Below are 17,231 nucleotides of genomic sequence, written 5' to 3'. Positions count from 1 at the left end.
GATGAAAAGGATCTAGGTAGTTCACTTACCATTTGCAGTGACTCCTGCATCACTTGCTGTGTTCTCATGCAACACTGTGGATGAGCTCTGCTGCTGCTTCAAGAGCTCTGTCACAACACAAAAGCCAAAGGAAACTTATTTCCTCCTTTGGATGTCCTGCTATTCTCTAGAGCAGTGGTTCTCAAAGGGTGATCCTTGGACTAGCTGCATTAACATAACCTGGGAACTTGTTGAGAATGCAAATTCTCAGGCCTCATCTCAGACCTGTTTAATCAGAAACTCTGGGGGTCTAGCAATGTATGTTTTAACTAGCCCTTCAGGTGATTCTGATGCCCGATAAAATTTGAGAACCACTGCTTTAGGGCATTCCAGGTTTGAAAGGAATTCTTCAAGTATGACGAAATCCCACACAACACTCAAAATAGAAATGATGATGATCATACATAACACTTGCAGAACCCTAGGTGTCAGGTTCTGTTTCTAAGCACTTGCATATATTAATTCAAGATTAATGTTCACAATTAATCTTCACAACAACCTTCTGATGAGATGCATTCTCTGAGGCTGAGGGGCTGGTTGGCCAGGCTGTCAAGAAAAGAGCAGTCAGATCTTTCCTAGTGAAACAGAGCACCTGCCCCCCAGTGTTTCCATAACCATGTAACATTTACTTTCAACATCAGACCAGCTGGACAGGGTCAGTCAATCAGCTGCAAATAAAATTTGTTTAGTACTGCTGAGTCTCTGCCTACAAATTCTGGTCTTATTAGGTTTTGTGCCACTAAATTCCCTGTTTTTAGGAAGGGGATTTATTCACAATTCCAATACCTTTAATACCTACAGCTAACGGCAAAACTGAAAGTACAGGTGTCTTGGCCTGGACAGCTGGACCTCAGGCCTCCAAGGAATGGCTGGTTTGTTCTGAAAGCAGTTAAGAACTTCTTTCATAGAAGAAATTCATCACGATAAACCACTTGTATGTTATTTCTTCTTAGATTCATCAACGTAAGTCCTTTAAGTAACAAAAGGACAACTGATGCAAGCCAATCATCCTGGTCAGGCTGTGGCTCATTTTTTGGAAAACTGCCTCTTCCTATATTCAACCAGGCCTTCACGGGGCCTTTTATATTAGTGTTCATACTTGAAACAAAGACACTATGTTGTGGTCAGTGATGAAACTAACAGGGCCAAGAAGTATATTCTGTATTGAACATCTCTTACCAATTTCATCAAGTAGCTCCTGAGATGGTGGTGGCAGCTCATCAATGTGATGTTGTGAGATGGCTTCTACTAGTTCTTAAAAAAGATAAACAGGAAAATGACTTAACACCCTCCTGGACATGAATTGAATTTTCCTAGGCTGTCAGATAGACTTGACTGAGGATTTCTCTCAATGATGAAACAAAATAAGGAGGAAGAAAGCCTCTTACGTAATAGTCCCAGTAGAAAACTCCTAACATGTGAATGGCCTTTACTCCCCTCTTTTACCCCAATCCCTTTCCTTTCCTACATCAGCCCCTACCCCAATAGTGTTTGATCTATGTCCCCCGCCTTCCTAAGGATTTTGAAGCAGTTAAGTTACAAATTCTTACTAAGTGGCTCAATCTGGACCAGAGCTGCTGGAGGAATACAGAGGTTCTGGGCCAACCAAAATGAACAAAAGCACAAAGTAGAAGGCCTTTAACTAAATACCATCAGGCCAGGGGATTTAGGGGCAACCATACTTTGGGTCTTGCTCCAAGTGCTTAATTGTAACATTAACCAAAATACCTCCACATAATTCACAACTTCCTATCCTATCCCCCTGAGGGAAATTCCAAGAGTTATACCAAAGACGGAAGACATTTAAGTAATAAAGGTAATATGCCTTAAGACTACTAATATTCTCAGATCTTGCGATTTGGAAACTGTCTTCTAAGAATCTATCCTAAGGAAAGGATCAGAGGTACAGATAAAAATTTATGTACAAGGAGCAAACATTCAAAAACGATATAAATCTTAAACATAAGAAAATGGTTAGTTGGGCATGGTGGCTCGTGCCTATAAATCCAGCACTTTGGGAGGGCAAGGTGGGCGGATCACCTGAGGTCGGGAGATTGAGACCAGCCTGACCAACAGGAAGAAACCCCATCTCTACCAAAAATACAAAATTAGCTGGGTGTGGTGGCGTATGCCTGTAATCCCAGCTACTCAGGAGGCTGAGGCAGGAGAATCGCTTGAACCCAGGAGGCAGAGTTTGCAGTGAACTGAGATTGCGCCATTGCACTCCAGCCTGGGCAACAAAAGCAAAATTCTGTCTCAAAAAAAAAAAATAGAAAAGAAAATGGTTAAGCAATATGAAGAACAGACTATTACATAGCTACTACATATATTTATGAATAATTTTTAATGACAAGGGAAAAGCCTCAAAATATATCAAGGGAATAAAGCGGTCCAGAACTGATACACAATATGATCTCACTATGCTAAAATGTATTATTATATATTTATAAAAATATAAAAAAGATATGCAAAAAAATAGTACGTGAGGTTAAAGTGTGGTCACTTTCTTTTTTAAGCTTTTGTTTATTCTCCAAGGTTTCTACAATGAGTGTGCTTTACTTTTATAATCAAGGGGAAAACAGCATTTCTGTCTGAACCTAACATAGCATCAAAGATTGACAAGCATCAATTCAAGCCTCCTTAAACTTCTATTTTGATATTAAACAAAGGGTACCTTTAGGCAGGCTCCTTCTCTGAGTGGCATGGGGTAGTGATGTGTCACATGCCTTAGCAAGCCTGGGGGATCCAGACCCAGTAAATGAAGACAATCTTTTCTATAAGTAAGAGATAAACATGGTAACTGTCATGTGTGTTGAGCTAAACACGCATATGCAGGTCAGTCATTTCCAATTGTTTTGTTGATTAAAGTCACGAAAAACTCACTCATGTGTCCCCTCCTCTGGGAAGTCTTTTTTTTTTTTTTTGATATGGAGTCTCACTCTGTTGCCCAGGCTGGAGTGCAGTGGCACAATCTAGGCTCACTGCAACCTCCACCTCCCGGGTTCATGCAATTCTCCAAGTAGCTGGGATTATAGGCATGCACCACCACTCCCAGCTAAATTTTTTTTTTGTGTGTGTATTTTTAGTAGAGACAGGGTTTTATCATGTTGGGCAGGCTGGTTTTGAACTCCTGACCTTAAATGATCCACTTCAGCCTCCCAAAGTGCTGGGATTACAGGCGTGAGCCACTGCATCAGGCCTGGGAAGCTTCTTAGCCCTGGCTGCCTCCTCAGCACTCAGTACTTATCACTGTGTTACATCAGGCCTGTCTTTCTCACTAGGCAGTGAGCTCCTATGAGACAGGGATTATGTTTTTCTTATTCACACTTGGATGCCTCGAAGAGGGCCTGACATGGTGCCTGTCACTTAGAATTGGCCCAATTAACAGTTTGTTAAATGAACACATACTTCATTTCCCTACTTCAGAGTGAGACCTTTTGAGCCAAATGCCAAAAAAGTTGACAATCAATTTTTCATAAAGTAAGGAACTTGTACTTTTTTTTTTTTTGGAGACAGGGTCCCACTCTGTCACCCAAGCTAGAGTGCAGTGGTTCGATCACAGTTCACTGCAGCCTTGACTCCTGGGCTCAAGAAATCCTCCCACCTCAGCCTCCTGGGTAGCTGGGACTACAAGCACATGCCACCATGTCCTGGCTAATTTTCTGTATCTTTTGTAGAGATGGGGTTTTATCATGCTGCCCAGGCTGGTCTTGAACTCCTGAAATCAAGTTATCTGCCTGACTCAATCTCCCAAAATCCTGGGATTACAGGCATGAGCCCCCGTGCCTGGCCAGAACTTGTAGTTTTCCTGAAGAGACTACACATATGAGAAAGGGAGAGAAAAAAGAAAACCAAAAAACAAAAGAAGTAGTAGAAGAAGAGGAGGAGAAGAAGGCAGTATACAATTAAGTGTTTTTCCTGCAGGTTATTAGTTCAGGAGTTCAGAGAACAGTAGAGGTCAATCAAAACTCTCAGGGAAGTAACCAGGGGAGGCTTCAAGGAGGAAGCAAAACTTAAGCCTCCAACAATATAGACTCAAGAGAGGAGTCCCCGGGAAGCCTGGAGAGGACCCAGCTTATTTCTTGCTTTCTTAATGAATTTAGATAAATCTTGGCAGTTTGGGTCATTGGGCCCTTTGGGCTGACTCCATGAGCGTGTAACATGAAATAGATACACTTACAAGGCCAGTGAGTCTTGAAGGGGGAGTTTCGGAGGAAGTAAGGAGAGAATCCAGTCTCTTTGCTCTCTCTCGGACACTTGTAAATTCATCAGACAAAGTTCGAATAGATTCTTGACTGTTCCAGGAAGAGGCAGACCCTGTCTTTACCTGCAATGTCATACGTTCAAGGCAGTCTTTATACCGACTGGCAGCCGAAGAAACTGACCCTGTTGGAGAAAAGAGGGAGGTTGCTGTCTGAATCCTTTACATTATTTATCTTTTTTTCCTCTTTTCCTTCGTTTTTCGTTTTTTTTTTTTTCTGCCCCAATATGATGTACATTTAAAAAAGAACACACACACACACACATCCAAACCCACAAAACTATACCTATACCAAGGATTTTCCAAATTGTTAATAATTGAAATAATCACTGATCTGAGACACAGCTCCTCACAGTATAAAACATAATAGTCTCTAAACTTGGACTCTAAACTTTATCAAAATAAAATCAAGGAAGATTTTTAAAACCACAAATATACTGGAAATAAGGCCACTAAAGAGAGGATATTTGATGCTGGCTGCATATAGTTGCAGGACCTAAGAACTATATAAAGTTTAACCACAAGATACTATTTTAAGTTGCAAACCCTACAAAACTCAATGCTTTTGCACTAAATTCAGTAGCGCTCACAGGAGACCTAGCATTTGCATGGCTTCACCACTGCAGTTCTAAGTAAAACCTACTAATGGCTGCCCAATAATCACCACCACCCTGCCACCTGGCCTCTCATGGGATTACCCAGCTTTGGCACCAAGGAAAATCTTTTGCACTGTGACAACACAGCCACCATCTCTGATCACATGGCTTGGTTTCCCAGAGCCAAGGGGCTGGGGCTGTAAGTTATTCTCTTCCCTGTGATTACCTGGGCTGAGTGGAGTGCTGACACTGGTAGGTGCATGGTTTATTTTGGGTGTTTTGCATGAAGCTTCCTTAAAAGAGCTGTCTGGTTCACAGGAGATACTAGACAGGTCTTGAATATCTGTCAATGATCTAAAGAATTAAGAGCACACAGTAATGATGAGAAGATGGTTAGAAAAATCAAACAATATATTCCTGAGAGATACTTTTTAAGTATACTCTTAACAAAATTTTTAATGTGTCAATAGGCCAGAATTAGAGAGTATTTTAGAATATCTTATACATCTTAAAGTGAGTATTAGCCAGGCGCAGTGGCTCACACCTGTATCCAAGCAATTTGGGAGTCTGAGGTAGGTGGATCACAAGGTCAGGAGTTCGAGACCAGCCTGACCAACACAATGAAACCCCATCTCTACTAAAAATAAAAATAAATTAGCTGGGTATGGTGGCACATGCCTGTAATCAATCCCAGCTACTCAGGAGGCTGAGTCAGGAGAATCGCTCGAACCCAGGAAGGGGCGGAGGCTGCAGTGAGCCAAGATTGTGCCACTGTGCTTCAGTCTGGGTGACAGAGCAAGACTCCATCTCAAAAAAAAAAAAAAAGAGAGCGTATATATATTAAAGAACATATCTAAAAGAGATTGTAACTTTATTTTTATACATATTTTTTATTATCATAGAGATTTTTCTTTTTTTTCTTTTTTTTGAGATGGACTTTTGCTCTTGTTGCCCAGGCTGGAATGCAATGGTGTAATCTCAGCTTACCATAACCTTCACCTCCAAGGTTCAAGCAATTCTCCTGCCTCATCCTCCTGAGTAAGCTGGGACTACAGGTGTGTGCCACCATACCCAGCTAATTTTAGTATTTTTAGTAGAGATGGGGTTTCACCATGTTAGCCAGGCTGGTCTTGAACTCCTGACCTCAGGTGATCCATCCACCTCAGCTTCCCAAAGTGCTGGGATTACAGGCATGAGCCACCACATCCAGCACCATAGAGAGTTTCTTTGCCAGATACTGTAACTTTAAACATATCTCAGCAGCTAAAAATAAACTATTTCCATAGATGAAATAGTCTATATTTCCAGGATATTTTGTGGAAAACAGATTTAATCTACCTTATGTGTAAACTTCTATTATTATCATCATCACTATATTTCCTTGAGTGTAAGCTGCTATTAGTTATAAACCATATCACCAATTTGATAACTTTTTGGTGAAAGAACCATGATGCTCACATTAAGTCTACACATAAAAACTGAATGATTCTTACAAACAAGAATATACCAGTCCCCCCAAATCAAGACTTTACACAAGCATCCCTAGGCAACTCTCTTTGGTGACCATACATGTCTTTCTCTTTCAGTTCCTTTGGTGACTCCTTCAATGTCTCTTCTTGTTCATCTTCAGTACTGTGAGAAAGAAAGAAAACTACATGAATCCCCTCTGTGAGCAAAGTACACTAACTTGGTACAAGGAACCAGTTAATCAGCCCAGCTTGAGAAGCAGTAGAAAAAGCTCAGGAGTAGAAAGTGTGAGTTCTGGACGGGAGCAGTGGCTCACACCTGTAATCCCAGCACTTCCAGAGGCCGAGGCGGGTGGATAATTCATGGTCAGGAGTTTAAGACCAACCTGACCAACATCGTGAAACCCTGTCTCTACTAAAAATACAAAATTAGCTGGGCCAGGTGGTGTCCACCTGTTAATCTCAGCTATTTGGGAGGCCGAGGCAGCAGAATCACTTGAACCTGGGAGGCGAAGGTTGCAATGAGCCAAGATTGTGCTACTGTACTCCAGCCTGGGCAACAAGAGCAAAACTCCCATCTCCAAAAAAAAAGTGTGAGTTCTGGTTCTGGCTGTACTACTAGCTGGAAGTTCTCTGGCATGTCTGGTCCTCAATTTTCTCTCCAGAGACTGAATAAATACTCTCTAAGGGTCAGTTCTAAAATTAGTTAAAGACTCTATACCACCATTAGCAAGTTCCTGACAAAATCAACAGAGCACAGGAACTTTGCTAGGACGTAAGATACTGGAGCAAAGGGGCACTGCCATGAGGCCTCAGCAACTGTGAGAAGCTTCCAGGCACAGTGTTCGGGAGAGGCCAGAATGGCTTGTACCAAAAAATGGCCAGAAGAGAATACTGAAGACAAACTTTGACCCATTTCTACTTTAACCAATATTTAAGATTCAATTTCTGTACTCACTGAACATTAACTATAAGGCAGATCCCATGCTAAATCCTTCCATATGTTTTCACATTTTTAATCCTTACAAAAATCCTGTGAGTTCAATGATATAAATGAAATAGTATGGATTTGGGGTTGAGTTGTGACTTTATTAATTCTGTTTCCAAAAAAATGTTTGTTTCTCCTTCTAAGCACAGGTACAATAGCACTTTTTGGCCCTCTTAATTTACATAAATGACCACAGGACTTGTTTTAACCAATAAAATATGAGTAAAAGTGATGAGTCACTTCCGGGCAGAAACTTTAACAGCCAGTGCACACCTTACCATGTTCCATTTTTCCTGCCTTCGTGATCAAGGAAGCTCAAAAAATGGAGCCTCCCTCATCCTGAGTCTGATAGAAAGTAATATAGCATAGAACATTCCTGGCCAACCCATGAGCCATGGACATGAACTTTTGTTGTTTTAAACCACTAAAATTTGGGAGTTGTTTACTCTATACAGCATAATCTAGTCTATCCTAACTAGCTGTGTGACTGTTAGATATAGTGAACTCCAAGTTTCTCTTCAAAGAATCAGTATGTCAGTATGTTCAGCTCTCTTATTCTTTAATTCTCCATTGTAAAGTTTAACTTCCTTGTAGTTTCAGTAAACAAACTTTTCCACCAGTTCTAATCAGTAGTTCACATCTGTTCCCCCAGTCCCCTGCTCTGTCCTGAGTCATCCCAGTCACCTGCTTCAGTTATCTGCCCTGGTCACCTGCTTTGACCTGAGTCACCCCTGGTCACCGGCTGTCACCTGTCCTATAACCATCCTTCCCACCAAACTACCCACTCCACCACTCTGGCTCGTACCCCCACTGTCTTTAAAATAGCCAATTAGAATTAGCTTAGGCTGTGCGGTCTAACTCTAGCTAATAGGGGAACAACACAGCAGTAAGGGCTACCTGTGTCAGGAATAAGAACCCCTTCCCCGCCCTTGTTCAGGTGTGCACTTGCCATTGCTCCATCTATGAGATGCACCCTTCTATAGAAGTAAATTGCCTTGCTGAGGAAATTTATATTCGAGTGCTACTTCTTTTGTGGCACCAAAAATTTACATTTAACATGACCTTAGAAGAAAATATTTAAACTCTCTGAATTTTGCTTTCCTTGTTGGCAAAAGGGAAGGAACAGTATGTACCTCAGAGGGTTGTCATGTGGATTAAATGAGACAATGAAACAGAGTGCTTGGCATATGCTAGATGTTTAGGAAATACTAACTATAATAATTATAATTAAGGAAATTGAGGCCCAGAGAAAAGAAAATAAATTGAATGTTATTGTGCCAAATACTTTATATCAATTATGAATTTTTTTTAATTAAACTTTTCTTTTGAGATAATTGTAGATTCACATGCAAGTGTATTTTAAGAAATACACTTTACTGGCTAGGCACAGTGGCTCACACCTGTAATCCCAGCACCCTGGAAGGCCAAGGCAAGTGGATCATCTGAGGTCAAGAGTTTGAGACCAGCTTGGCCAACATGGTGAAACCCCATCTCTACTAAAAACACAAAATTAGGTGTGTTGGCATGTGCCTGTAATTCCAGCTACTTATGAGGCTGATGCAGGAGGATCGCTTGAACCCAGAAGGTGGAGGTTGTAGTGAGCTGAGATCACACCACTGCACTCCAGCCTGGGTAACAAGAGCAAAACTCCATCTCAAAAAAAAAAAAAAAATACATTCTACCCACTTTATCCCAATGATAACATCTTGCAAATCTATAGGACATTATCACAACCAGAATATCGACATTGATACAATCAAGATACAGAACATTTCTAGCACCACAAAGATCCCTCATATTTCTTATTTATAGCTACGCCTACTTCCCTCCTTTCCCCATCCCCTCCTTAACCCCTGGCAACCACTCGTCTGTTCTTTATTTTTATAATTTTGTCATTTCAAGAATGTTATATTAGTGGAATCATAAAGTAAATAACTTTTTGGGATTGCTTTTCCTACTCAGCATAATTCTCTGGAAATTTAGCCAACTTGTTGCATGTATCAATAGCTTATTCCTTTTCACTGCTGAGTAGCAGTTAATGGTATGGAGGAACCTAAGTCTGTTTAATCATTTACTTAGTGAAGGATATCTGTTTTTCCAGTTTGGAGTTACTATGGATAAATTTGTTGTAAATCCTCCTGTATTTTTGCATGAATGTAAATTTTCATTTCTCTGGGATAAATGCCGAGGAGTTACATTATTACTTTCAGTTCCTATTGTCAACATTCTCAGTAAGGACTTTTATTTTATTTTATTTTTTGAGACAGAGTCTTGCTCTGTCGCCCTGCTGGATGGAATGCAGTGGCGCAATCTCGGCTCACTGCAACCTCACGCCCTAGGTTCAAGTGATTCTCCTGCCTCAGCCTCCTGAGTAGCTGGGAATACAGGTGCACACCACCACGCCTAGCTAATGTTCGTATTTTTAAGAGGCAGCGTTTCACCATGTTGGCCAGGATGGTCTTGATCTCTTCACCTCGTGATCTGCCCACCTCAGCCTCCCAAAGTGCTGGTATTACAGGCGTGAGCCACCACGCCTGGCCTCAGTAAGGATTCTTATCCCTACTTCACAGATGGAAAAACAGAATAGAGGGGTTGAGAACCCTGACCAAGGTTACATGAACAGAAAGTCAGAGTCAGGATCGGAGTAAAGGTGATGACTCCTTTTCACTGCCCCTCAAATTCTACTGCACAAGTCCTAACAAAGCTAAGCTGCTCAAAGCTAAATTTTATAAAACAGTGGCTAATACATTTGAAGATGAGCAATATATACACATGGGGCATTATCAGCGTTTAATACCGCATCTATGAGTCTGAAACTGTGAATAAGATAATAATAGCCCATACCTTCGTATAGGTGGGAAATGAGACCTGGGCAAAATCTCAGCATTCTTTCCAAGAATTTTTATCATTTGGAACTTTTCTTCACCTGAAAGAATAAAGTACAATTTTTTTTTTTTTTGAAATGGAGTCTCGCTCTGTCCCCCAGGCTGGAGTGCAGTGGCACAATCTTGACTCACTATAACCTCTGTACCCCAAGTTGAAGCGATTCTCCTGCCTCAGCCTCCCAAGTAGTTGGGACTACAGGCACATGCCACCATGACCGGCTGGTTTTTACATTTTTAGTAGTGATGGCATTTCACTGTGTTAGTCAGGATGGTCTTGATCTCCTGACCTCATGATTCACCCACCTCGCCCTCCCAAAGTGCTGGGATTATAGGCATGAGCCATGCGTCCGGCCAAAAAAATTTTTTTTTTTACTGCATCTTTGCCAACCCAAATTATTAAAGGCAGGGTTTCACCACATTGGCCAGAATGGTCTTGATCTCTTCACCTCGTGATCTGCCCGCCTCAGCCTCCCAAAGTGTTGGTATTACAGGTGTGAACCACCACACCCAGCCTTTGTAAGGATTCTTATCCCTACTTCACAGATGGGGAAATAGAATAGAGGGGTTGAGAACCCCTATCATTCCCTAGAATTTTGCTTGGTCTGGGCAGATTATTAGAAATAATCTGGATAAAGTGCTGCCCTAATTGGGTTTGGATTGAGTGCTGTAGAAGAGGTTTCTGCTCTGAAAGTTTATTTTCCTTGATCAGAGCACAGAACTATATTCTGACACTCAGAATACAATCATGCCATTTACTGGCCTTTTTAGTTATAACCACAGTTATTTCTGGAGACAAATGTTGTTTTGTCTTTTTAAGAAGGCAAACTGACCGGGTTCCTATCAACAGACACCAGGGGGCGTTGAAAACAAGAACTGTTTGTTAACTGAACAGCGCTGAGCTCTAACTACGCCACTTGGCCATCAAATACTACCTAAAGAGTGGGGGCGGGGGTGGGATCTTGATTACTGAGGAGCCAATTCAACTGTCTTCTGTTCTCCTTGGCATCAAGTTATCTGAAGTTACTCCTCCCCAGTTCTCAGTAAGATGCTTTGCTCCAGGCAGGCAGAGCCAGTATCCATTTTCCTTCCCACTACTGTACTGTCTTAGTTAATAAAGAAGCGGGTAGATGGTACATCCAGCCCTGTTTCCAAATGCTCATGACTCCCCCATCCCCATCCCATTCCTTAGGTCCAGGTGGTCTGGTGGACACTAAGAAGGCCCACCAGAACAATGCCACCTTTCACAGCTACCAAGGAGCTCTGAAACACCACCAGTGAAGAGAAATTGGAGGTTCCTCTTCCTCTGACCCTCTTTTAAAATGATAAATACCCAGAAAGCATAAATGAATTCCTAAAAAGCAACATTTAGAAATTAGAGACATTAGAGTCTGATCCTCTCGTTTACTTTATACCAGGGGAAAGCAGGGCCCTGGGGTAAAGTGACTTGCTCAAGGTTATGCAGAAAGTCAATGGCAGAATGGGGCTTGGAACCTAGCATGCTCCATCCTGTATCCCTGCTGTGTCCTCCGACGCGGAAGGGATAGACATCAGAGCCCTAGGTGGAAACGGGGGCAGAGAGGGGCAGAAAGAAGTGAACGGAGTAGAAATCAGAGACTTTTTCACCTACTTCAGATGTCTGTATTAAACTGGCTCTGTTATCTGACCTGTGTGCCCTACAACTTTTCCATCCCACTCAACTTACCTCCAAATACAAGTTAAGTGGCCACATACAAGCCAGGTCCAAAAAAGAGGCTCTGCAGGAAGAGGTAGGCCCTGGAAACTTTTAATAAATATTGTGCTGATACTTTTAAGGGTTCATCTAAAAGCTTATAGTTTCTTAAAATGCTCCCAACTCTGCCAGAGGCCTACACAAGGTTACAGTTGGAAGCTGAAGTATGCAGTGGAGGAAGGGAGTAAGTTCATAATCCCACCCTCTTTGGGTTCAGAGGGTTGAAACATGACCATGAATAGCTACACAGGTTGATAGGTGGGTAACTCTAGTTTTAAAATAGGTGACTGCCTACCTTAAAAGAACAAGAGTACACAATTTTTGAAATGTAACAGAGCCAACAGTTAACTTATATCTGTCTGGTGCCACATCCCTGGCTACTGATCCAAGGCTAACTTCTCATCTAATAGAAAGCCCCTGCTAAGTTATATAGAAGCCAAGGCCTTCAGAGGGGTAGACGTTAAGTTGAATCTGCACTGCTGGCTGTTACTAGCTCTTTGCTAAGATGCCATGCAAGCAAAGGAAAATGCTGATGACGCTGCCTTCTAGTGAGAAGAAATACATGGAAACCGAGTTCTAATTTTGTTATGTCAATACCTAGCTATGTAGTTTGGCAAATTCCCCAGGTCAGCTTATCAAAGATAACCGTGTGCTTGCTATGTGGCATACAGCCTGAAAGCTTGAGAGACCAGAGGAGGAAAAAGCAGTGACTATAACAAAATATGCTATAAAAATGCAAGGACAGGTATAAATAATACAACATTTGGATGTCATGAGGTTGGCGAGGAGCAAGGGATTCATTCTACTGAGGGGAAATCATTGAACCACAGTTTTCTCAACCATGTAATAAAAGGTTTGGGTGAGGCTTCCCTCAGGATCTCCCCAGCTCTAAACATCTGTGATCCAACAGAATAAAGTGAAGGCAGGTGATTCTCAAGGAATCTTCCCTAAGGGCTTATTACCAGAGACTTGAAGTTGGGCAAATGCACCTTGTATTCCTCCAAAGTCCTCTTCTACGGGACTCGAGGTCTAAAAAAGAATGAAAGAAAGGTAAAGAAAGCAGGTTCACTGGAAGCAGACGCATTAAAAGATCAATAATTTCTTGATGTTTTGAAATCTTAAAAATCTTCATAAGATCCCTGCATCTTTATAGAAAAAGCGAGAACTTGCTTCCTAGACATGAAGTACTTGTCTGTACCATATGTCCCCTCTTCGGTAAGTCCTCTCTCACCTCCCGTTGTAAAGAGGAATTAAATGACTTCCCTCCTTATATCACTATCTTTATTATTCCCAATCTTCCAACAAAGATGTTTTGGTTCTTGGGAGCTTTATCAGAAGAGCTAAAGAAGGTTTAAAAGATAGCCAGGTCTGCAAAATTATGAAGTTAGAAGTCAGAATAATGGTTCCTTTCGGAAGAGGCAGTGACTGCAAGGGAGCATAAGGTGTCTTTGGGGACTAGTAATGTTTCATTTCCTTTTTTTTCAAACAGGGTCTTGCTATGTTGCTCAAGCTACTCTCAAACTCCTAAGCTCAAGCAATCTTCCCACCTGAGCCTCCTAAAGTGTTGGAATTATAGACACGAGCCACCACACCTGGCTGAAATTGTATCTTTGATGCATCCTAGAATTCTTATCAAATGCTGTGATTTACACATATAATCCTCCCTTTCCTCCACCCCACCTTTCATATTAGTAAAAGGTCCCAAAGAGGTGCCAGGTTAGGAGGGAGGTAGGGTAGAAAATAAGTAAATGAGAGAATACAATAAAATGCACTTTACAAATGAAAATACTTTATATGGCAGGTTCTTATAAAAGCTGGGCAGATTCCCAAGAAAACTTGGTGTATTAGACAATCTCATATTTGTTGCTGAACGCCTGCCTCAATCCTGGCTCTCCTGTTACTAAAACTTGGCATTTTATTCCCTACATCTGCAGAACACTAGTCTTCCTCAGAAAGAGCAATGATAGCCTTGTCTCTTCCCAATAGGAAGAATATGTGAATTAGGTAGCATGAATGAAAATGTTTTGGGAAAAAAGTACAAAACGCTGTATAAACGCAGTAACCACAATTTTGGTAGAAACTGCCTATGATCTCCCATCCTTAAAAATCAAAATTTTTTCAGATGTTTCTCCAAAACACCTATGAACACATGGGTTCATATCATACTCCTGACACCAAAAAAGGTATAAAATACACTGATAAATAAACATTATATACTTTGATATGTAATCTATTTTTCTCAATAAAAGAATAAGGCATGGAGAAAGCTGAAAACGTACTTTACCCTGAACTGTGTTTTTTACCTCTAGAGCTAAGTTTTCTTGAGCAGCCGAGGAGTAAAAGTATTCATGGTCTGGAGTTAAAAATTCATCTGTTATGTCCTCAGAAGACTGTGGTGAACAAGTTGATTGCGTGGACTCATTCTATTAATAATATAGGAAATCACTTTTAAGTTATTGTTCACTGTGACCAAATATTTTTATAGTTGGATGCAGTGTTAACAAAAAGGTTATCTAAAATTACCCAGCAGTAACCACAATTTTCGTAGAAACTGCATATGATCGCCCATCCTCAAAAATCAAAATTTTTTCATCAGTCAGTGTGACACTATGAGCTGAATCTCCCTACCTCTTTGTGCGTGTGTCTCTGCCTTCCCTTCCCAGTGGGGGAAAAGCAGCTGTGATCTCCCTGGAGTAAGCATGGAGGAATGCTAATCCTGAACCTCAGCAGCATCATCTGCTGAATGGGTGGAGATGAGATGACTGTCCTATTCTAATATTCTAAATAGCCGGGCGCGGTGGCTCAAGCCTGTAATCCCAGCACTTTGGGAGGCCGAGGCAGGTAGATCATGAGGTCAAGAGATCGAGACCATCCTGGTCAACATGATGAAACCCCGTCTTTACTAAAAATACAAAAAATTAGCTGGGCATGGTGGTGCATGCCTGTAATCCCAGCTACTCAGGAGGCTGAGGCAGGAGAATTGCCTGAACCCAGGAGGCGGAGGTTGCGGTGAGCCGAGATCGCGCCATTGCACTCCAGCCTGGGTAACAAGAGCGAAACTCCGCCTCAAAAAAAAAAAAAAAAAAAAATTCTAAATAAGGAGAAAGGCCCTAGTCACCTCAAGCTGAGGACTGAATTTAAACACCTTGATTCCTCATAGGTACAGGCATAGCCCATGTGTTGGCATCATCTTACAGATGAGGAGGCTCCAGCTACTCATAACCTGTGACTACTTCAAGTATTACAGGTTAAAGGCAAGTGAAGAAGTATCATTTTAAAAACAGCAATGTAATCTCAATAATAAAAATAAAATAGTTAAAAAGTAGCAAATTTATTATTTTTTTTCCCCAAGACAGACTCTTGCTCTGTTGCCCAGCCTGGAGTGCAGTGGCATGATCTTGGCTCACTGCAACCTCTACCTCCCAGGTTCAAGCGATTCTCCTGCCTCAGCCTCCCAAGTAGCTGGGATTACGGGCATGCGCCACCATGCCCAGCTACTTTTTATATTTTTAGTAGAGATGGGGGTTTCACTGTGTTGGCCAGGCCGGTCTTGAACACCTAATCTCATAAGTTGCCTGCCTCAGCCTCCCAAAGTGCTGGGCTTACAGGCATGAGCCACCATGCCTGGCCTGCAAATTTATTTCTTAAGCATCTCTGCTCCGTCCCTTTTTTCCTGCTTATTTTGCTATATGCAGGCTTTGATTACCACATGGCCAAACAAATGGCTCTTCTCATTTCAGTCTTTTTTTTTTTTTAAATGGAGTTTCGCTCTTGTTACCCAGGCTGGAGTGCAATGGCACCATCTCAGCTCACCACAACCTCCGCCTCCTGGGTTCCGGCCATTCTCCTGCCTCAGCCTCCTGAGTAGCTGGGATTACAGGCACGTACCACCATGCCCAGCTAATTTTTTGTGTTTTTAGTAGAGACAGGGTTTCATCATGTTGACCAGGATGATTTTGATCTCTTGACCTCGTGATCCACCCGCCTTGGCCTCCCAAAGTGCTGGGATTACAGGCGTGAGCCACTGCGCCCGGCTTTTTTTTTTTTTTTTTTTTTTTTTTTTTGAGACAGGGTCTCACTCTACCACCCAGGCTAGAGTACAGTGGCCCAATCACAGCTCACTGCAGCCTAGAACTCCTGGGCTCAAGCGATCCTGCTGCCTCAGCCTCCCAAGTAGCTGAGACTACAGGTGCACACCACCAAGCCTGGCTAGTTTTCACTTTTTTTTTAATACAGGGTTTCACTCTGCCCCCCAGGCTGGAGTGCAGGGATGTGATCATGGCTTACTGCAGCCTCAGCCTCCCCAGGCTCAGATGATCCTCCCACTTCAGCCTTTCAAGTAGCTGGGAATACAGGCATGCACCATGTCCAGCTAACTTTTGTATCTTTTGTAGAGATGGGGTCTTGCCATGTTGCCCAGGCTGGTCTCGGACTCCTGGGCTCAAGCAATCTGCCCACCTTGGCCTACCAAAGTGCTAGAATTACAGGAGTAAGCCACTGCGCTAAGCTGATTTTTACACTTTTTGTAGGCAGGGTCATACCAAGCCCAGCCCAGTCTTGAACTCCCAGCTTTAAGCGATCCTCCCACTTCAGCCTCCCAATGTGCTGGAATACCAGGTATGTGCCACTATAGCCAACCTTCAGTCATCTCTTGGCAGAGATTTTGTGACTAATTTCCTTGGACACTGCTTTTGCCACACATCTCCCTTCCTGTGCACTTAATGGCTGCTCCCCTTTACCTCTCATCAAACTGAATATGAGTCCTGACCTCCTGCAGACATTCCCTACTTTTCTGCCTAGGCCTGCTTTTCCAGCTCAGTCAGTATGCTTAATATGACTGTTCTTCCATCCCTCACGTGAGAGAAAGGATAAGTTGATCTTATGAATGGTTTGTATGCTATGATTAAATACAATAGGTCAAAAGACCTTACATTTTATCACTACTGTATTCATATATCATTCTCAATTGCTGTCTATATTCTTTTTCTTTTTTTTTTTTTTGAGACGGAGTTTCGCCCTTGTTACCCAGGCTGGAGTGCAATGGCGCGATCTTGGCTCACCGCAACCTCCGCCTCCTGGGCTCAGGCAATTCTCCTGCCTCAGCCTCCTGCTGTCTATATTCTTTAGATGATTGCAGCCCCATGTCAATGACAATAAAAATAAATGTTGGTTTCTTAGTCTGGCTGGGCTATGGCCTAAAGTGGGTTAAAGCCCTGAAGCAAGGCTGCCACTGCAGTGCAAATGCAAATGGATCCTGCTGAGGCGCA

At 42.2% G+C, this 17,231-nt stretch overlaps 1 protein-coding gene across 3 annotated transcripts in view; it reads right to left on the bottom strand.

Moving 5' to 3' along the window:
- Nucleotides 1-17,231, bottom strand: part of TEX14 (testis expressed 14, intercellular bridge forming factor) — an 87,768-nt gene that overhangs the window by 10,121 nt on the left and 60,416 nt on the right. For all 3 annotated transcript variants that reach the window (XM_074388091.1, XM_074388092.1, XM_074388093.1), the window contains 9 exons: nt 14,268-14,387; nt 12,927-12,993; nt 10,195-10,276; nt 6,466-6,528; nt 5,123-5,250; nt 4,220-4,425; nt 2,714-2,813; nt 1,219-1,293; nt 30-107 (listed from right to left, as the gene is read on the bottom strand). In XM_074388091.1, coding sequence (XP_074244192.1) covers nt 30-107; nt 1,219-1,293; nt 2,714-2,813; nt 4,220-4,425; nt 5,123-5,250; nt 6,466-6,528; nt 10,195-10,276; nt 12,927-12,993; nt 14,268-14,387 — 919 coding nt within the window. The remainder of the gene's footprint in view (nt 1-29; nt 108-1,218; nt 1,294-2,713; nt 2,814-4,219; nt 4,426-5,122; nt 5,251-6,465; nt 6,529-10,194; nt 10,277-12,926; nt 12,994-14,267; nt 14,388-17,231) is intronic.

The sequence above is a fragment of the Saimiri boliviensis genome, chromosome 17, assembly GCF_048565385.1.
Source record: "Saimiri boliviensis isolate mSaiBol1 chromosome 17, mSaiBol1.pri, whole genome shotgun sequence".
Lineage (NCBI taxonomy): Eukaryota > Metazoa > Chordata > Mammalia > Primates > Cebidae > Saimiri > Saimiri boliviensis.
This window is presented reverse-complemented; position numbering and strand designations above follow the sequence as displayed.